The 23,005-nt window shown below is 35.1% G+C and overlaps 1 protein-coding gene and 1 long non-coding RNA gene across 3 annotated transcripts in view; one reads left to right on the forward strand and one right to left on the reverse strand.

The window, feature by feature from the left end:
- Positions 1 to 273: 273 nt before the first annotated feature.
- LOC122630088 (protein Wnt-1-like) overlaps positions 274 to 23,005 on the reverse strand; it is a 62,329-nt gene continuing 39,597 nt past the window's right edge. For both annotated transcript variants that reach the window (XM_043814182.1, XM_043814183.1), the window contains exons 2-7: positions 7,972 to 8,170; positions 5,710 to 5,833; positions 5,143 to 5,300; positions 2,140 to 2,317; positions 1,577 to 1,808; positions 274 to 475 (exon numbers count right to left, since the gene is read on the reverse strand). In XM_043814182.1, the coding sequence (XP_043670117.1) occupies positions 274 to 475; positions 1,577 to 1,808; positions 2,140 to 2,317; positions 5,143 to 5,300; positions 5,710 to 5,833; positions 7,972 to 8,170 (1,093 nt within the window). The remainder of the gene's footprint in view (positions 476 to 1,576; positions 1,809 to 2,139; positions 2,318 to 5,142; positions 5,301 to 5,709; positions 5,834 to 7,971; positions 8,171 to 23,005) is intronic.
- LOC122630096 lies at positions 464 to 2,466 on the forward strand. Its single transcript, XR_006327408.1, has 2 exons — positions 464 to 596; positions 1,615 to 2,466. It is a non-coding gene; the product is annotated as an uncharacterized LOC122630096 (long non-coding RNA).

Raw genomic sequence — 23,005 nt, forward strand, 5'->3', positions numbered from 1 at the left:
GGCGGATATTGGTATATATATATATATATATTTTTTGTGTGTTCCTTTTTATTTTTCTCCCTCGTTCCTTAGCTTCCCAATCCCCTTTCCTTTTCCTTGTATCGATCATTTCGTTCCTCTTTCTCTTATTTCATCAACGCAACGTTAAAAATCGTGCGATAAGTATCTTTTTATCGATTTACCTCGAAATCGATGATGAGCCATTTCTCTTCTAAAAGAAGACACGGTGTCATGTTGCATGGAGTTGCCTGACTAAAGTCTCTCTATTATTTTCTAATTGCAAATGTGTTCCTCGCGCCTCTGTCTGCATAGTTCGCACTTCACGTGACAGCACCAGACGAATCGGCAACTGCATTTCTCTGTGACGTCCCTTACCCTTGTTTGATAACCACGACCGCAGCATAACAATCGGCAACCATCTAGACCCGGTGATGTTCGATTGCAAATTCTTCCTCTCGTTCCGGGAATACCTAGCCTGTGATCAGTCCGAATGATTAAATCCGTTCGTTTGCTGCTTCTTCTTTTTTCTTTTTTTTTTTTTTTTCTTTTAAGTACCAATATTCGTTCATCGTGAGATAAGAGAAGCGTGAGATAAGGTATGGGTCCATTAGAAAATATTATTATCAGGTCATATGTAAAATTATAAAATGTCGGATTAATTCATTCTAATTATAATATTCGCGAACTTTATATAAAAGTTAAATAATGATTCATCGATTCGTTGCAAAGTTTTATTTGGGTCTTTTCTTTTTTTTTCTCTTCCCCTCTCTCTCTCTCTCTCTCTATTTTTTCTTTTTTTTTTTTTTTTAGTTTTTACGTTTAATCTTTGCAGAAATTTTTTATGACGCGAAAATGAGGATAATTCTTGTATTTTTTTTTTTTTTCTTTTTCGTTACGAGTTTGAACTCTGTATGCAATGCAGCCCATGCAACTCGTGATAATAATTTTTGTTTGTTTGATAACGTTAACGTTAATGAACGAATTATACAAAGATGGTTTGAAAAATTCTATTACAGTAGAATTTAACAAAAAAAGCCTCGAGGAAAATTTCGTAATGTTAATGAAATTGAATAATGCTTATGCAGACTTCTTGTCGTTTGGAAACCAGAGAAAGGAACTTTTTCGAGAGAGAAATATTTTTTCTTTCCTTTTTTTTTCTAAAATGTAGTTCGTAAAAGACGATACAATCATACGTTGTCTATTTCGACGAATGAATAAAATGTTTGTTTGATATTAAAAAAGAAAAGAAAAGAAAAGAAAAGAAAAAAAAAAACTATTTCCATTTCTATTCGAAAAAAATCCGACATTTTGTACTACACGACTTAATATAAATAGGAATAATCACGACGTTATATTCCCATAAGAAAATTCTTTTAGAAAGAGTTCGAAATTAACTTAAAACGATTATATCGTTTGTCGATTAATCGATTTATCACTTACGCCATTGAATTATTAACGAAGAAAATATTTTCTCTTTTTTTTTTTTTTTTGGTAAATTGTTTTTCTCTAATAGATATTCCACACGAATCCTAATGGTTTTATACGTATCATTCTGTTGATAAATATATAAACATACGTGATGTTTCTTTCACAATAATCAGGACTGTCCTCCAGGTAAACTAAATCCGTCTTGTTCGGTCGTTTGAGATCGGGTTGCGCGGGCCTCAGTCTTGCGGGTTTTCTACCGCCTCGTTGAGCCAGTCGTACCAATGCAGCCCCATCATGAAGAGCTGCGAGATCAGTCCCGGCTTCTCTGAATGCTGGAAGTCTCCTCCAACAGACGCGAACACTGCACGATCCGGACATGCCTAAGAATATTCGACGTATTATATATCGATTGAAAATACAGAAGATAATTAGCAATAATTAACAATAGCTATAATGGATAAATGTTTATGGTTAATATATTATTTTGATTAATATATGGCTATATTATTTAATGTTATGTTATAAACATAAACATAAAAAAAAAAAAAAGAAAGAAATATAGAACGTATGCGTTCGTTGATAAGATCTTGATAAGATCCGATCGTACCCATATCTTCTCTTTTAACTTTGCAATATATTTTTCATTTTACACGTACGATATAATACTGTATTTATTGTTAAGAAATTAACTTGATAATATAAAGATCTTACCGTGACACTTGCAAATACGTTTCATTTTCGAACGGACAGCTCGCCTGCCTGCCTCGCTGTCGTGTTTCCTCATAAGCTGACCGGCCAATCCTTTGACACCATGTAGAATTCCTTCCTTAACTGATTCCTCAGCACCGTCCGTCCATTCTCTAGAGAACTTATCACCAAAATGTATATCCTAAAGGCAAACAGTAAGATCCACGTAGACACGTATTATATCATACTTTGTGTAAGTATAGATATAGACGGTATTTAGTTTACAAATCTTTGTTTAACGATTGTTTAACTTTAATCGAGTTTTAATTAATAAACCGAGCTGCGAGAAAACCTGACGTGTATTTCAACGAAATTTCAAAAGTTCAACAGGGAAGAGATTTATTAATTAGCAGTATTTTCGGCCTGATGATTCCTAACGCTGGTTGGTAGGAAGAGAACGTTGGAAAACAAACATCGTTATCTCGAAAATCTGTCGGCTCGTTCGTCCAAGACATCTGTCCCATGGGATCTGGCTCGTTAAGGAGACCACGAGACGTTTCAAAGACGTCGAGGATTTAACAGAGAACGTGGAAGGAGAAATGGACGACAATACTTCTTGGTGGTAATCCTAGAGGAAACGCGACGAACTCCTCGACATTACCACCAACACCGTCACCAACATACCATCACCAACGCAATCACCAACAGCATCGCTATCGTTCTTGGTGTTGCGCTACCCATGCGTAGAACGAAGAACGAACGAGAAAGGGGACGGCGGATTGTTGCAAGTTAACAAGCTTAACCCCCTTAATCCCGTTGTAAGCTTGCAAAGTCTACAAGGGGTCAGCCGTTCGCACGAAATGCATCCGTTTAGAGAACAAGCTTTGTCTTCGGCCAGGGTTAAGGTTTACGCGCTTAGAGAGGGAGGTCGAGACGGTAGCACTCTACCCTCTTTTTATCTTTAACCTCTAACTCTTCATTTCTCTCACGATCTCCTTGAACGATCATCGTTGCATGTATATGTGTGTGTGTGTGTGTGTGTGTGTGTGTGTGTGTGTGTGTATGCATCGGAGTAAGTCTTTAATCGAACTTTTAAGGTAATGCATATTTTACTTTTTACTTTCGTAAGAGAAGAAACAAAAAATTGATTCCTCCTTTATTTTTTCTTGTATCTTCCCTCTGAAACTCTTCGCTTTACGTTATTTAATCATTGAATATTTTTGGATAAATTTTTCTTGACAAGTTCTGTGAGATTATTGATCTAAAAAGATTTAAGAACAAAGATTTTATATATATATATATATATATATATATATATATATGTACGTATGTATATATATCCCGGAGAAATATAATATAAATTACCTCTTTTAAACGTCGAGTAATTTTCAGTGAGAAAACAAATTCCAGAAGATCACCTACTTTCTCGAACCCACGAACCAAAGTAGCCTCTTAAGGATCGTTCAAAGTAGGAAAACATCTACGAGCTAGTGTGTATCGAGACAGAAGCATCGAACCGGTTTAGACGGATCTGGCTAGTTCTTCTCGCGATAGCCATACAAGAACGTAGTTTGTTCTGGGTAACAAGTGCAATAGTTTACACTTGGTTTGTGTATGCGTCATCGATTCGAGATTCTCGAGAGAAGTGTCGTGCACGTAATACTATACGTTACACGCGTGTGATTGTGAGATTAATTGATTATCACGCGCGTCACGATATATACATATTTTTTTATGTACGCGAATCCGAACGTAAACATGCGAAAAAGCAAAATTATATCATTTGTTCTCGTTAGACATTGTAAGTAGATGTATAATTATGCATGCTAACGAAGTAGATGTACGAATTTTAAAAACTATCGATTTTAAAGAACGATACATGTCGCATTAATGATAACAAAAATATGTTAACAATTTGCTTTGTTTTTGCACGAATTGACTTCATATCGTAATTATTTTTAACGTTCAATTATAAAGGATTCTTTGATCGATAAAGAAAATATTTATTCAATATATGTTTTTAGATAGACGAAGTTTTTCGCACGTGACATAATTAATAGATGACATTATCAAAGTTGGATTTTATTAACGATTTCATCCCCTGTATAAACTCACGTATAGAAAACTTTAGAATCGTGTTTTGAAAGTCCGCCGTGGTTAGTTTACACTAGTTTCTTAACCTTAATTTACGAGGAACATTACTTTGCGGGCTTCCGGAGGTATCGAAAGTAACGGGGCGAGGGAACGTAATCCCTAAAAAGCAGCTCGTCTAATCCCCCTACAATGGTATAACCTACGAGCAACGAAAGATGGTAAAGGAGACTCGTTTTTGTTGTATATTCAGTTTTTTTCTCTTTTCTTTTTTTCTTTCTTCAATTTTTAAGTCCTTTAAAAGGTCCTAACCACATAGTTTATTCCGTATAAGCAATTTTTGTTTAGCGATAAACAACAGGTTTACACGTTCCTTTGTTAAGCAGATAAAAGAAGTACGCGATTAGTTTAACAAGGAACGAGTATTATACAAAGAAGAAAAAGAAGAAAAAGTAGAAAAGAAAGAAGAAACATTTTCAAAGAGACTAAGAAGAAACCTTCATTTTCGTCTCATTACACTGCCATCATAGCGGATAGTCTTTCTATCCGTTGGTGCACTGGATTGGAAAATGGTATTAGCTTTGAAAAAGGGAAGAAAAAAAAAAAAGAAGAAAGAAAGTAGAAGAAGAAAAAAGACGTCAGAAACAATGATACTCAACGGGAGAGTATTGAGTGAAACTTTCTCCTAAGGGGAAACCTTAGATCGCCTATCGAACTCGTATTCCTGGTATTTTTCTTTCTTTCTTTCTTTTTTTTTTTTTTTTTGCAAACGGAAACTATTTCGTTTCGATCTAGTTTCCTATAGTAGAAAATTTACTCAACGATTAACTACGAATTCAAACGATTAATTCGACGACGATTAATAAATATTATTTCGGAATTGAATCGTTTACCGAACGAACGCTCGATTAGATAAGAATAGTGAGATATACTGACCTCGCTACAGCCACCCCATTGCCAGTTATTCGGTCGGCGGGTCCTAATTCGATTGTCGCAGGAACAATCTGTCAGTTCGCCCCTTGAACATGCTCTGGTTACGCTGTAAGCGATTCCAGCTGCTGATATCGCGTAAACGAAAGCAGCTTCTCGGCTATCTGCGAATAATATCATAATAATATTTTTATAAATTTGTAAGCGTTCGTTCGTTCGTTCGTTCGTTCGTTTAGATCGTTAAAAAAAATCTCGTTGGTAATCAAGACAAATTTTTTATCGTAAAATATATTATCAATATACGTATAATAAATTCACGTATCTTATTTACATCGGTGAATAATAAATGCGATATGCAATGTATATGTTTATTATTTACATGAGTGAATAATAAGTATGATATGCAATGTATATGTTTATTATTTATATATACCGTTCGTTATAATACATTTATCCATTTGTTTTGTTGAATCGGACTAGATCTAAACGATTGACAAAGTGTATGAACGAAGAAGACGTTTTATGCGTCTTAACGATGCATTGTAATTTAATATAATATTCGGTATTACTTACTGACTAACATGACACCACCAAAAATGTTGTCCGGATTGTCCGGGCTGACGGAACAATTCCATCTGGCCGATCTGAATTGATGTTGACATTCTTCGATCGCCAATCTCGTGCCTGCGCTTACCGCCTGTAAAATTTACGTAGATACGTTATAGTTCTACGACGGTCTTTGACAAAAAAAAAAAAAAAATAATAATTAATCGCACGAATTAAAATTTAATCATTTTAAATTACGTTCTACGTATGTAAAAGAATCCATTTAAACGTATACATTTATAATTTTGATCAACGTTAAATCATTCTCGTGTTAAAATATTTTCAATCTTATTGTCATACGATCTTATCTCTTTTATATTTATTCTCATCGGTTTGTTACTTGAAGATTATTATTAAAATGTAAAAAAAAAAAGAAAAAAAAAAAAAAACCACGTTAATAACACGTTCCATCGAATCGACCGTGTTAGAAGATTCGATCAAGGTTAACACTTGTGATTAAGTGACTTCTCTCTTTTTCTTTTTTTAAATCGAATATTTTCCGATTTCCGTGATCAAGTAGAACAACGGATAAGAAAAATGATGGTACCACGAAAGGAGGAAGAAGAAGACGAAGATGAAGAAGAAGAAGAAGAAGAAGAGAAACGGTCGTAGGTGTGTCCTATTTGATGTATGAATATTCATGTCGGTTTCTTTTGTCGGTAACTCCGAGCGAGACTCGAATGTCGGCAGTCAGTCTCGGAAAACCGGGACGGTCGGCAATGTTCAAAGAGATATCGAGTCTCGAGTTTACCTAGGCACCGGTTCCTAGTCGTTCGACCACCATCACCTCTGCTAACCACCTTCTTCTTCCACCTTCGGGTCATCCGACAGGATTTGTGCATTAGAGAAAGGTAAACGCGATTTTTGGGAATGTAAAACCGTGTTTCATGATCAAGGAGCAGGATCCACCAGTAGAAGCTTTACGGTGCAACGAAAATACGAAGGATCTTTTTCTCTTGTTTTGTATGTGTGTGTGTGTGTGTTTTTTTCTTTTTTTTTTCTTTTTTTTATTTGTTTTCTTTTTTCTTTCCTTTCTTTCTTCCTTTCTTTCGAATAACTCGCCGTGAAATTCTTTAAAGAGACGGTCATCATTTGTCCACGGCTTAACGTTTGGAAACTCGTTCGTCGTATCCATCTTTCCGTCCCTTCTCCATTTCGTAACGCTTGAAATTGAAACAACTATAGGCCGATACTTTCCCAGCGTACATGGATAGTTCAGAGAATCTATCGAGTACGTTTATCGATTTGCTTTCTTCGAGATTTTAGATGGTATCGTCGATACCGTTCGAGAATAATTTGAAAACTTTGTATGATAGATTTATGAATCTGTTTATAAATATTATTCGTCGCGTACGAATTTTTGAAATACAGATTGCGCCTAAAATATGAATATTTTGTTGAGGTGGTATATATATATTTTTTCTTTTATTTTTATTTTTTATTTATTTTTTCTTTTTTTAGATGCAACCTGACAGAATTAACAGATCTACTACGAAGTAGTTGATATATACATACATGTATATCTTTCTTCTGACGGTCTTATTTGTATCTTTTTATTTCAATATCATTTTTTTATATACATTTATCACCATTGATTTAGATATACACGCAAAACATAAGCGTCGACTTTGAGGTAAGGTTTTCACCCTTGATGAACCCTTGCCAGCTTGAAAATAGTAATCATGCGTCGTTTCGCATCTAACCGCTTGATCGACCATTAAAAACTCGTTAAAAACTCTTGGCGCCGTTCTCCTTATTATATATATATTTGAAAAAGCAAGATATATGAATTAACTTACACAAGATGTTTAATCTATGTGTATGTCTATATATATATATATGTGTGTTTGTGTACATACACACACATATATATAAATATTATTCTTTGGATAATTAATAACGAGAAATATCAACTTGAAGTGAAACGACATTTTACCTATAAGAAATATTATATTTGAAAATGTTATAAATCCATCTTTTATTGACTTTAATATTTATTTTACCTGAATATTATAAAAACAAAACATGTAGTTGTAAAGAGGACGTTGAAGCAAAAAAAAAAAAAAAAAAAAAAAAAGAAGAAGAAGATTAAAAACATTACTTTTTAATTGGATTTATACCACTTTACATTAAAATTTAATCTTTTTGATCATACGATTATGCGATCACAGATGATCATAAGGACGTTTACGTAAAAAAAAAGAACAAAAATAAAAAAGAAAAACGTACTTGCAGGACCGGCGGTGAACGCGAGCAAATCTGTTGTTGTTTGACGCTGAGATAGACACTTTTGCAATTTTTTTCGGCACTAGCAGGACCGATCACACCCGCACCAGCTAGGCCCAAGCCCTGTTGTCCATCTGAACCATCAGTACCGCCTCCAGCACCCTGGACCGATCCGCTCAAGCGAGGTTCCAGTCCCAGATACCTGAAAAAAAAAAGAAGAAAAAAAAATAGGAAGAGCGAATAAGAAAGAAAGAGATTGAGCTTCTCTTTTTCTTTTATTCTCATCGTACACATATACTTCTTGTCTTTGCGCGCTACTAGAAGAAGAAAAATGCCTACTGCGGCGTCTCTCGCAGAAGTATCTACCTATAATTAGAGCAGGTATCCGGAGTGAAAATTATAGAGGGTAGAAGATCGCTTGTGTCCTGATTTGAAAAGAGAGAGATGGATAGAGAGATAGAGAAAGAGAGAGAGAGAGAGAGAGAGAGAGAGAGAAAGAGAAAGCGCAGAACCTTTGCCATGATGTTTTCTTTTTTTATTTATTAAGAGAACGAAATAAAAAGAAAATGAAACAAAAAATATAACCATTTAAAAATACTTTCTCTCTCTCTCTCTCTCTCTCTCTCTCTCTCTCTCTCTCTCTGTCTTTTTTCGATCATTTTCTCTTTCTTCTGTCTCCCATTCGCGAATGATTATTTACAAGATTTTATTTGTTGCAGTAATCTTATAATGCATTTCCTTTTATACGTTAACGCGACGAGTTTGAAACGTTTTTATAACGTAAGATTACGGAAGAGAGGAATCGTACGACTGTTTCCATCAAACGTCCCTTTTAAAACCCTTCGATCTAGCTAACAGGACGGAGACCGGTCAAGGACCATTCCTTAGAGTGACTCGAGTGGACGTACTGCGACCGTGACCGTGTAACAGTGCTGGTGCTTGTAATCGAAGGGAAAAAAAGAAGCCTAAAAAAGATTTTGGATCTTTCCTCAAGAGTAAGAGAGAGAGAGAGAGAGAGAGAGAGAGAGAGAGAGAGAGAGAGAGAGAAAAGAAAAGGAAAAAAAGAAGTAGAAAGAAATGGAGAATAAAAAAAATGAAGAGAAAGGAGAAAAAGAGGATCCTTAGAAGACATAAGCAGCTGGTATCGTTCTATCATTTGTTTGCTTTCGAACGAAGAAACGCTTTTCACGTTTTAAAGTCTCTCTCTCTCTCTCTCTCTCTCTCTCTCTTCTTTTGGATATCCACCACCTCTCTATGAGATTCTCAACTCTCCATACGCTACGACTATTTCGGGGTTTGTTTGGTAACGACGGTTTACGACCCTTCCAGGAGTCCCACGTTGCTTTTACGGTCTATACACTGGCTCTCGCGTGTCCCGGGGCTCTATCTTCGTCGTGTTATCTGCTGTGTATTTTCTGAGTACATACATACATACATACATACATACATACATACATGGACCTCCAAGGAAAACCCGAAGGAGAGAGAAGGATAAAGAGAGAGAGAAAGAGAGAGAGAGAGAGAGAGAGAGATTGAAAGTGAGAGTGAAAGAGAGAGAGAGAGAGAGAGAGAGAGAGAGTAAGAATATCTAGCTTGCTTCGGATTACTATTTCGAGGAAGATCGCTTCGTAAGTTAAATTCGCAGTTTGATCCTCGACTACGACGATAGATACATAGATACTTAGATAGATATATCTATGTCTTGTATCGCGAGAAATCCATGAAACGTGTTTACCGTCAAGCTGAGCCTACACTCAAATAGCCGATTTAGGTGGCAGCACCCTTCCGTCGATGACGATAGGAAGAATTAGGGGGGGTGAGGGTGGGGGTGCGGAAGGAGGAGGAAAAGGAAGAGGAGGAGAGAATGATATGGGTGCGTTCACGATATTGCAATCGATACGCGAGAAAGAGTATAAGAGCATGGTGTAGACGGACGGCTCTCGACTCACGATCAAATCGGCTCTATGAATATATGCATATATTTTGCTTTTATGTATCGGTGTGTTACGGTTCGTTGTTAAATCATGCGAGAAGCAACTAGTATAAACGGGAGTAATTTCTTTCTTTAAGTTTGTAAGTTGTAGTTTATAGTACGTAAATCTATAGGGTGTTTGCGTTGTAAAATATTTTTCACTCGGTCGGTTTAGTTTTGCAATGTATTACGTAGTATTTACGCGTGAGTACGTATGTACGTGTAGATATATACTTATCAATGGAAACGTCAGGTTTGTAATATTTGTAGCTTTTTTCTCTTTCTTTCTTTTTTTTTTTTTTTTTTTGAAATACGATCGCTCGTGATTTAATCGATCGAAGGCATCTCTTCAAGTGATAGTTGTAACAATTGAATTATTCAATAAAGTTCCCTTTACAAAATTTATCCAAAGACACCCTGTAGACGACGAACATGTGCTCGTGAAAAAATGGATACTACAGTCGAACGGCTATACCAGTTAAAGGGACAAATCTTGTTCGAGGAAAAAAGCCTGCGGGGCCATTAACGTGAAAATATAAGGATCGTAATAGTCGTAGGAAAAATAAGGACCGTAGTAAAAATCGAAAACGGGGAGAAAAAAAAAGCGTTACGAAAATCGTAAAGCCTAAAGGAGGATCCTGTTGGTCGATTGTCGTGACTCATCGAACGTTTCGAGGGTGATATTCTCTGTACTACTCGATCGCCCCTTCATCGCCAAGATGATATATATTCGACTTGACTTCGGTCCTAAACTCGTGTATATTAACCCTTGACTGTTAAGAGGGGGATCGTTTTTAGACACCCCCTGTCTCACCCCACCCGCAGTAAAAATTAATTAAAGTTTTCGTTAGCACTGTATATACCAATCCCTAAACTAGAAGTGTACCAATATCTTTTATACGATCGTTACAATTTTTTTTATCTAAATGATTTTTTCATCGTCAATACCATATCGTATATATTTAGATCGATAAGTATTTTCTTCTTATTTTCATATTTCTTTTTTATTTTTTATTTTTTATTAAGACAACAGAAACGAACGAATCGCAATGAAATATTAAAATTAATTAACGAGGTGAATAGTAAATTAATGTTATAAATTGGGAAAAGAAAAAAGTAGTATTTAGAACGAACAGATATATATCATAGTACTTGTTGAACGAGTTAAACTGTTTAATTAATATCGCTGGAAATATCACAGTTGTTGGTTCTAAAATCGTCAAGCATTTATTATCGAAATTAAACCTATACGTCAATCGCAGTTTAAAATCAACTCGGAATGATATAAAATTACAAAATCGATATAAATGAAATATGAAAAATACGTATTGAGCGTGTTGAGCGTACGATCGAAGGGTCGATCGAACGGACGAACTTGGATGTCAGGATTCGTTGAAAAACTCAGGAATACAAATGGAATATTTCGATTGGGACGACTATTTTAAAGTAGTCTCGCGATTCCGTCGTAGTCGGTAGACGCGAGTATACCCGAGAGCAAGCGTGCTTTTTCTCCTTTTTTCTTTTTTTCTACTTCTTTTTTTTCTTTCTTTTTCTTCTTTTTTTTTTTTTTTCGAAGGGTAAGGCCAAGGGTAAGTCGAGACGGTTAGGGAATAAGGCTCGTTGCTCGTTCGCTCTCGGTGACGACGGTAGTAGCGGCGGGGAAGGACACGAGGGCGAATAATAACTCGACAAAGCGTCGGTAGGAAAGAAAGGAATCCATATTCAGATCCGATGATGCGTCGTCCGACTATGACGGCGATGATGAAGGTTAGTGGTATTGGTGTGGAGGGAAAAGAGCAGAAAGGGGTGGGAGGGAGGGCGGGAGAGGGACGTCGAGGCGATGGGGTGGTAGTGCTTGTTTGCGGGGGTGGTGGTATATACGGATTTGAAGAAGAGAAAGAGAGGAAATAGAGAGAAACCGAGAAGCATTGAAAACGAGAGAGAGAGAGAGAGAGAGAGAGAGAGAGAACTGACATACACATAGAAATAGGTATATCGAAGTACGACCATTATCGTCGCGATTATTATTATTACTTAAAGGGGTATCGCGTTGCCGTCATAACCATGTCGGTCAGCGCTTTGTCCACGTGACAGCGATAGGGCCCATTTACGTCGAGAACATTCACGAGCGGCAGTATAATGGAGGGATAAATCCTCAAAAGCCTACAATACGATGTGCATCGTGTATACTATATTTAGTATTAAAAGCTGTAAGTAGGGTAGGTAGGTAGGTAGGTAGGTAGGTAGATGGTAGTTGGTAGTTGGTAGGTAGTTTCTAGCTAGGTAGCTAGTTACGTTAGGTGGATGAAGAGAAAGAGAAAGAGAGAAACAGAGAGAGAGAGAGAGAGAGAGAAAGAGAAGGGGTTGGAAATGCTCGCATTTACGATGCGAATCGCCGCCGGCCATCGTTCGAACGTAACTTTGTACCATGCTAATTAGTATCGATTACAGTCTCTAACAACCATGTCCGCGGATCAACCCCCCCACGATTCCGATCAACCCTCTAGTTATCCTCGGGCTCTTGATATCCGTCAAGTATCTCTAAGCTTGGAGGAATCCAGTTTGACGTTCGAAGACGTTCCTTGACAAGAGTGGATGTTCGTAATCTGAGATACCTCTCGACAAAATTTGAAAAAATGTTTTCTCGGGATAGCTTGAATTCTAATGTTTTTTATACGTTATAATATTATTCATTTTTTTTTTTTTTTTTATTATTCATTGTCATTATTTTAAGGGAGGATTTTAACGATGAGAAAGATTGTTACTTTTTGTTTTACTTATTTCTTTTTTATTTTTTTTATTTTTTTTTTTAATCTCGTTAATCTCGTTCGAAATGTTATTTACTTTTACGATCGTCGATTAATCGTAATCTCAATTACGATACATTTAATCTTACGTATTTCGTGTAATTTCGTTTCTTCTTTCTGTTGCTTTCCTTTTTTCTTTATATTTTCTACAGGACATACGAATTGTTTTTGTCATCTCAACGAAGACCATCGTCGAAGTAGCAGACTCGGCAAGTTCGATAACAACATCCTTTTTAAGTCATTTCAATTTCTCGGAGGAGTTCGGGCAACGTGGGAGTATCGTATTAACGAAACAGACTCGTACGCCGGACTGGTAAATCTCAAAATAAATAAAGAAAAAACAGAAAGAAAGAAAGAAAGAAAGAAAGAAAGAAAGAAAGAAAAAAGGAAAAAAAAAAGGAAGTCGTTCGCGAGGAACATCAAGGATGATAAGAAAATTAATCGGCGAATTTCTTTTTTTCTTTCGCAAGCGTATTTTTAATGCCTCGATGACCTCGTTATATTCGAAACTAATGCGAGAGAAGAAAGAAGAATATAAAGAGAAAGAGAGAGAGAGAGAGAGAGAGAGAGAGAGAAAGAGAGAAAGAGAGAAAGAAAGAGAAAAAAGTGGAAGTAAAGGTGGGGGTAGATTGGTCTCGAAAAAGGCTGAGTTCGCAGAGATTTACAGAGATTGGTCGCTATAAGAGCACGCACCATCCAACGTATACACATACAGTGGAGTTATACGATATACACGTATATAGGATATGTATGTATATCGTACGATCCAGCCTCTGGAGATCGGCGAATCATTTCGCGGGCCGCTTGAAACAAGGCCAATCTTAATTAGGGGATGCAACGCTTCCCTCACGGGAACGGCATTGTATGGGGTCCCCGACACAACTCAACTCCCCACCACCTCCTTTTCACATAGTGTAATGCGTACACATGTCGGCATATACACACGCAGTAAATCTGAAAGTGCAGACCTCGAGCCCCAGGGATATCAAATAGAGTACTAGTTTCACTCTGTTTGCGACATCGTGCGGGATGGATCGTTCATATTTACATTGGTATATATGTACGTATGCCACCTATCTTTACGATACTTTTCTCAGTATTTCCTTCTCTTCCAACAACCCCTCATCGTCTTCTCTATCTTTCTTTTTCTTTCTTTTCCTTTCTTTTTCTTTTTCTCTCTCTTTTTTTTTTCTTTCACTTTTTCTTGTTTCTATCTGTCTCTCTCTCTCTCTCTCTTTCTCTTCTTAGTTTCGGTGCTTTCCATATATAATCGTCCTTTCTTTCTATCCATCCACTTCGTTAATTCTCTATATCTATCATTTGCAATTCTCATCTAGTTGATATTCCATATTCCTCTTTGTAACTGTGACATTTTTTTAATCTTTGTAATTTTAATCGTTCGAACGAACACTTTTATTTAAGAATATTTATATCTTTTCTTCATATCTCTATCTTTACTCTATTTAACGATGATATTCCTAAAGGAAGATCTTTCGAAAATTTATGATACGATGAACGAACGAACGAACGATCGTTATAACACGAAAAGTTCGATGTTTGAATTAGATCGATTTAGCAAATACGATCATCCCTCGTATTCGAATCATACTGTGCACAGTATCATATCGTGGTACGTATTTTTGAAGGAAAAACAAAAAAATTAAGAAAGGAGGGAAAGGGAAGAGAAAAAAAGAAATAAGAAAAGAAACAAAGATGCCAAGGTTGAATTGAATTTCTTTTGCTTTGAATCGTAACTCCACTTCCTCTGTCTCGAATGATGTTGCTCGATATGTCCTGGCAAAGAACATCCGGCGTGTTTCTTGTCTTCTTATCTCTCATCTATAGAGCGAAAGAGAAAGAGAAAAAAGAAAGAGAGAAAGAGAGAGAGAGAGAGAGAGAGAGAGAGAGAGAGAGAGAGAGAGAGAAAGTGGGCGGCGAACGGCAATTAGCATACCCGCGCGATCAAAGCGCCGGTACACGTGCGACGAAAATTAACGAGCAACGTCAGGACTACTCTTTCTTCGCGAGAGGGTCTTATGCGATAAATCGCGCCCTCGACGCCTCCTTCAAGAGAGCAACGAGAAAGAGAAATAGAGATAGAAAGTGATCTTCTTCATTTACATTGGACCTATTCCACGTACGTGTCCACATCCATGACGACGATGACGATGACGACGATGATTCAACGTATGTATGTACGTACGTACGTACGTACGTATGTGAAAGTAACTTTTCGATTTTTTGTGACGTTCTGTGAATTTTTTTGTGACGATAAAAGTTCTTCTTCCATCTTTGATGGCTAATGTCAAATAATATTACGATACACTTATCGATACTTTTACGAGAAACTTTTTATGCTTTTAACGTATATAAGAAGTTTTTGATGAATGGTATATTATTCGATCGTTTCAAATGTTTCGTATCGTGTATGTTTTATTTGATCGAGTTAATAATACAGATTTTTAGTAATATATATTTCCCATTCTTAAGAGAGAGTTAATTTTTGTTTAGTAATGTTTGTACGTACTGAAAGATACGATCGGTTTGAAAATTTGTAAATCTTATGCTCTCTTGTATATGCTCTATGTAGATGTAGTGATATTAATACGTTTGAAATTAATACAAGATAAAATTCAAATGATCCGTCTAATAAGACGTGACTAACATATTTTTTATACGACAATAAACGATACGTCTATAATAATTTTTAATTGATTCGTTATAATAGAATTTATTTCCCGTGTTATACGTAGATAAAAGAAAAGAAGAAATAAATTTTTGAATCAATGAACGATACGACATAGTTATTCGTGATAAAGAATACTTTTATGATTAATACAAATGATATGTTTTCTCTGAATAGTTCTTCAAATATTTGAATTGTTCTATTAGGTATATATATATTTTTTTTAAATAAAGTACTTAACCGATCGATAGAAATTTTAACCGTAGGAAAGTACTTCCGATAGTATGTCATCTATTCTCAGGAAAGTTTGGAGAGAAAGGTACCCGCCTATTTACATGGTATATAACCCTTAACAAACCTTTATCCCACCTTGTAAAGCGACGGATTACCTCGTTCCTTCTTATTGCTCTAACGATAAGGAGGACGTATCTTTGTCGCGTCTCTCGTAAAACTAATCCTTCATTCTTTCGAGGGTGTTCGCGTGAGTCACGCGTCTCGTTTTTTCAGCTTGAAAAATATTCGAGATAAAGAATGGGACATACATTCCTCGAATCCTGATCTTTATACATGACGCGTTAAACGATCGTAAAAACGATTATCAGAAAACGTTCGTTGGGTTCATTTTTAACTTTCGTTTCTTTATCCTTTATCTTTCGTACTTTTTCCCTTTGTAATTATAATGCATTCCATTCTTAATCGTAGATAAAATAATACGAACAATCGTTCGTTATTAAGATAAAGATTTCGATTCTAATCATTTATTAATGTTAATTATACGATACAATAATTTGTATAATTGATATTCAATGTAATATCTTGGATTTATTTAATACGACATTGTTTACGAAGGATTATATTCGTTTCAACGTAATTGTAAACCTATACAAAAAGAAAGAAAAAAGGAAGAGAGAAAGAGAAAAATATATAATCATCGAATATCCCGAATCGTTTATAAAACGTTGTAAACAATTCGAAATCGTTATAATTATGTCCGATAGTTTCTTCTTTACTTCGATTCACTTTCATTTCGTTCCTTTCTTTCTTTTTTATTCTTTGTTATTTACAACTCTTTTTTTTCCTTCACTTTGTTTTTTGTTCTTATCACAACTTTTATTATCTCCAATCGTCATCCAGTATTCATATATTCACGTTCTTCATATTTCGTAAAATATAGTTAGTATCAAGTAAACCATTATTTCTCTCTCTCTCTCTCTCTCTCTCTCTCTCTCTCTCTATAATATATATATATATAAATTTTTTTTCGTTTCTTTTTTTTTGTCTTTTTTCTTAAAATTACGATACACTCTTACGTTGGCTCGAGAATCAAGACCGAAAAACGAAATCAGGGTCGGCTCGACACGGTACATTGCGTATGGAGCAATCTCGCGTGATCTCTCTGAAAAACGCCACGGCCGAGGGAAAGAAAGAAAGAAAGAAAAAAAAAAGGAGAGAAAGAGAGAAAGAAAGAAAGAAAGTAGGAAGGATAGAAGGAGAGAGAAATAGGAAGGATAGAAAAGAAGAAAAAAAAAAGAAAAAGAGAGACAGAGAGAGAGAGAGAGAGGGATAGAGTAGAAAACCAGGATCATGGTGCAGGACCTGCTGATAGAGGCATATCTACAACTTACAGGTACACGGACCATTGAGCTCAGTCTGATATCTCGGAAGAACCGACGTCTGATTAGCTTTTTTTCTTTTCTTATTGGAAAACTTCCATTTCGGTTATGTCGTCGCGAAGGAAAAACAGAGAGAGAGAGAGAGAGCGAGAGAGAGAGAGAGAGAGAGAGAGAGAGAGAGAGAGAGAAGGCAAATTCCATCTCAATGGAGGGTGACTTAATTTAGTAGAAAATTCTTTATGATTTCTCTCAATTACTTTGGTGTTTACTCGATCCTTCTAAATTTTCTTCTTACTAACTCCAATCGAACTTTCTCTTTTTCTTTCTCTTTCTCTTTCTCTTTCTCTGTTTTTTCCCTCGGTATCTCTCTATATTTTCTTTTATTCATGCGAATATATAATATCGATTTTTCATACGTACAAGTTATCGATCGATATTCTTCAAGGACGAAAGATCATTCTTTGTTTTCATTTCTTCTTGCTCTTATTCTTCTTCTTTTATGTTTTCCCTTGTTCTTATCATTCCAAGTTTTCTTTTCTTCCTTTCTTTTTTTTTTTTTTTTTTTAGGGAGATCAGAGAATCATCCGAGTTAAAAGATTCGTGTTTACAATAAGAGTACTGTTGTAGCTTGTAGATGAATGAGTCTAGTCCTTGAGTTTGTTAGAGTAGCTAGGCGTTCTAGCTATTGAATAATAACAACAACAACAATAACGTCGTCTTACGGGGCTACTCAAAGACGAGCTGTTTCTCGTTACTATACAAGAATCTATCAACCAGTCAAGAGCCTTTTGACGGACAACGAAGGCGAGTAAAATATGTGTCCTGGTAGTGCTCATCTTCGTTGTATTAATTATCGAATCGACGACGACAACAACGACGATGACGACGATAACGAGTGACGACTTTAACGAGCTGTTAATTAACGATCACAAGACTATTAAGCTTAACAAAAAATGAATGAGAAAAAAGGAAGACAAAAGAACGATTAAAAAACATAACAAAAAGAAAGAAAACAACACGACGTTATATTTCGAAACGCCTCCAATAATAATTTATTCACGTTCCTTAAGTCTGACAACGAACACGACGTGGGTGTATAATTACTGGCGGATGGTGGTAAATTAATTATCGGTAAAGTTCTAATCCGGAATTAGTAACGTCGTAGTTACGTGCGACAACGATGAAGATGCTGTTCGAAGAACGTCGCTGCCAGGGTGTTCTCTCTCTTTCTCTTCGTGTCGTGAGGTCAACGAGCTCGACACTTTAGCGTGTACTAACAATAAGATTCATTAAATTCAGTTACATTAGGAAGTAGCATGGTTCTTACTCGGTAGTTGGCACCGTTTCAAGATCCCGCTCTTTCTCAAATGCTGAAGACTCTTTGCTTGTCTATCTTTCTCCTTTCTCTATTTCTTTCTCTTTCACGTTCTTCGTATACATTTCTCATGTCCCACGAAACAAATTCTTTACTTTTAATATCGTTTCCAAGCGTCTCTATCTCCTATCGCTCTTTCGTGTAGGACATACGAATTTTCTTTTTCTTTTCTTTTTTCTTTCTTTCTTTCTTTCTTTCTTTTTTTTTTCATTTCTTTTTCTTTACTTTCTTTCTTTTATCTATTTATTTATTTATTTTTTTTTTTTTTTTATAAACTTAACGAGGTATGTGGAATGAAAGATGGAAAGCTAAGAACACGTTTGGAAATTCTACAATGTCAAGGACTCGTTGAAATATTTAGGTAACATACTTACGAATTATTTTTATATAGGAAGATCGAAGGATTATGCTCGATTAAAATTATTCAAATATTTAGTATTAAAAGAAGTGATCTGTTTTCTCTTTTTAAGGGTAAAAAAAAGGTGGCCTTGTTTTAAAAGGTTTATTATGATTTCCTTGAAATAAATGCGAGGATGTAAGTAAAATCTTGGAAAGTGCATTCGTGATGAGAAAATTATTATCGAGTAATCAATCGCGTTGATTATATCGTGAGATTCGTTCGTATGTAGATTTATTCTTGTGTCGGTTGTAACTAAAAAAGAAAAGAAAACAAAAAAAAAAAAAAAATAGAATAGAATAAAATGAAATGAAATAAAATAAAATAAAATAAATAAATACACGACTGCTTGATTTTGAAAACAATGTAATTTTATAGCATGGAATATGAATTGCACTAGAGTATGAATCTGTCAGTCAGTCGTTAAGATGCCAATTATCTCGTAAACGGTGCATAGTAAAGACTTTTTGCCAGATACCTATAATTTCCATTGCAAATGACCATTGGTATACAAATGTGAGAGCAGATAAAAAAATTATAAGTGTCTATTAGAAAAAAAAGAAAAAAGAAAAAGGAAAAGAGACTATATCGACCTTCGTAAGTCGGAAAGGTCAGAAGTAAAAGAAAAAAAAACAAAAAAAAAAAAACAAAAAAAAAAAAGAAAAAGAAAAGAAATTTTTTACTTTAGAACTGACTCGAAGTCTTTCTTATAAATGTTTTCTTAATTTTAACTTTCTCGTAATTTCAACCAGTTGCGATATATTTGTTCGGACATCTCTATGGACGGACATCTTGTATATATACATACCTATACATACATACATACACATATATATATATATATATAATACTAATTTATTCCATTTGAGTTAGTCAATAATAAAATTTGTCTTTTACGTCTGAGGTACCCGAGAAAAATGATACCGCTCAATTGAAAGATCACGATACCGTAAGGACACGCGACGAGTGACATTTTACTAATTACTCGTCTAATTCGTGAAAGTGATGATATCTACTTATTGGAAACGATGCGGCGCCTATGCGGTAGTAGAGTACCGACTTGTAGGGTAAACACGGTTGGAATCCTTCGGTTGGCAGTATATGAACAGTGTTGTAACAAGGTACTCTACCCTCGAGTACCGTAGCAAAAGTACTGATACTTAACGGGATACACATCGTGAAAGGGTAGAGCTCGTCTCGTACATCGTACGTGAAACATATTCTCTACGAGTACCCACGAATAATAATAATTAGCTGATTAATGACCACCCTCTTCTATCTCATCGCATTCCATCCTATTTTCATCCCCTAACTATCCGATCATCGAGCGATCTGATATGTTAGAAGTACGACGAAATATAACGATGATAGACGACGAGGATGAGGACGAGGACGAGGACGAGGACGAAGACGAGGACGAAGACGAGGACGAAGAGGACAACCACTTTCACGGTACTCGAGGAAAAGTATTTGGAGCAAGCGGTGTATGTATATATATATATATATATATATATATATATATTTACGATCGGTATTCACTATTCCTTCGTGGTTAACTTTCGACCGGAGTCGAAAAGGACTCGCATACCGTTCGAGTCGTTTCGCGGTTTCTGTGCCGTCACCGAGCTGTCACAACTAATGTAAGTTATATGTTGTAAAAGTCATGGTAAAAGCGATAATACCTAATTTAAATTCATAAGACCGCAGCGATAAACACCGAAGCGCGTTTACTCGTATAATTCCTCGTTGTTGTTGTTATTGTTGTTTTTATTTTTTTTTTATTTTACTTTATTTCTTTTTTTTTTCTAATTTCCTTTTCTTTTTTTTTTTTCCTTTCTTTAATTTCGTCCAACGCACTGACAATACGTAAAATATTTTGATTTCGGGAATCTTAATGATTTCAGATTATTATCGGTATTTATATTATACTCGTTACACTTATTATTATTCCAATTATGCTCGACGTATAATTATTATCTATCGTCATTATCGTATAATCGTGATACGATAAAACTCCAATTATTTGAACTCTCCATTAATTATTATTATTGTTTGCAAAACGATCACGGGAAGGGGCCTTGTTTGTTCGGTTTATTATATAATTATCCGACGTTTGACATTTTAGATTTTTTTTTTTATTTCGTTACGAATTATACAGATTACCTTGTGCCCGATTTAAACCCATAATTTTAATTCTAACGTGTAGACAAGGATCGACGTTTAATGTTAGAAACGTTTATTGTCGCATAAGATAATTCTTATTTATTAAAGATTTGAAGTAATACATGACGTTTAAAGTTAACGAAATCAAATTCTTTCAATTCGTTCGACGATTTTTTTCTGTTTTTTTTTTTTTTTTTTATTTTTTTTTTATTTGACAGACTTGAATACATTTGCGTTTTCATATATTCGTAATACATTACGTGGAACAGTTTATACAGGATGTTTCAAAAATAGATCACCTAATTTTAAGAGCACGTTCTACTCACTGTAAGAATGAAAAAAGAGATCATATAAATGCGACACCGGAAACGCATTTTCCTCAAGTTACAAATCTTTTCTTTTTCAAAACTGTAACGTTTAATTACGGAAATTATTGAAAATAATTTTCTTTTTACAATAATGCTTACCTCTGCGTTGATCGTTGAATCGATCGTCGAAATCGTTGAAAAATTTATCGAAATACTTTATATCCTGTTATCACCAATCGACGATATGATTTTGAGATAACTTTGTATCAATAAAAAAAACTGTATCGATAATAAATAAAAAAAAAAAAAAAAACGATAATAATAAAAAATCCATTAATAAAAGAAAGAAAAAAAATATTTACATATCAATAATAAATAAATATTTATATATCGAAAAAAAATATATTTATATATTCAAGTTAACATATCAAATATTAACTTGAAAAAGAAGATTCGCGTTTATACGATTTTTTGTTTTCCTTTTATTCATCCTTACAATAAATAAGAACCCACCCTTAAAATTTGTCGATCTATTAGTGAAATATCCTTACGTACGTATATCTACATATATCTGTCTCGTTTATAAATTAAAAAATTGTTCTACTTGCTTATCTATCTGTCTACGAAAATAGATAGATAGATAGTAGTTTTTTCTTGATATTTTTCTAATAGAATAGAATTTTTCACAGAATTTCTCAAAGGAAAATAACATTCTTACTTTCGAGCTTCGTCATTCCAACCTTTATTCGGTAGCGTCGTTCTAAAATAAAAGTTCAGAAGCGTTACCGCCGGCAGGCGTTCGCGGGCAAGACATCAAAGCGGTGGATTATTGGAAAATCTTCACTCGGGTTAACCGTACGAATCTTTTTAAGAACGGTTGAGACCGGTCCTGGGCATAAACGAATGTGCATCGCGAAACCACGAAACGGATGCGGCTGTTACTGGTATTGGTAGTCAAGGAGAAGATATAGGGGGTGTGGGTTGAGAGGGTAGGATAGATGGGAGTTAAAGGAAGAAACATTTTTAAAATACGTTCACTGTCAAGGACATATGTGTCGGATGTGCGTTAAGAAGTTTTTTTACGCGGTGCGTTTCTTACGGAAAAAAAAAGAAAAGGACAAAAAAAAAAGAAAGAGAATTTAAGAAAAACGCACGCAAAAAAAAAAAAAAAAAGAAAGAGAAAGATCGAAAAAGGGAGAGGGGATCTAATTTCTCTTAGCGAGATCTTTTTGAAATATCTTTGTGATGTTTCTAAAAGGATATGTATTATACGTTTATTTATTATTTAATTTAGATTAAAATTAAAATTAGATATTATTTCAATGTTGCGATATATGTACATATGTACATGGATACATACGTATATATAAATATAGATTTGTAGTAATCGATCGTAATATAAATTGAATTGTCGTTGATATTTTATCAGCGTTAATATTATTTTTTGTTTTTGTTTTTGTTTGTTCTTCCTTTAGAAACTGTACGTGTGTGTGTATCAGAGGGAAAGAGAGAGAGAGAGAGAGAGAGAGAGGAAAGAGAGATCACTCTTTGAAATGATATTCATGAAACACTGCGTAGCACGGATTTTATAGTCGACGCGATGATTTACTACGTCGTCGAGAATTTTTCTCTTTGTCCTTTCTATATCTCATACGTAAAATGAGAGAGAGAGAGAGAGAGAGAGAGAGAGAGAAAGAGTAAGAGCGAAAGAGAGAG

The sequence above is a fragment of the Vespula pensylvanica genome, chromosome 6, assembly GCF_014466175.1.
Source record: "Vespula pensylvanica isolate Volc-1 chromosome 6, ASM1446617v1, whole genome shotgun sequence".
Lineage (NCBI taxonomy): Eukaryota > Metazoa > Arthropoda > Insecta > Hymenoptera > Vespidae > Vespula > Vespula pensylvanica.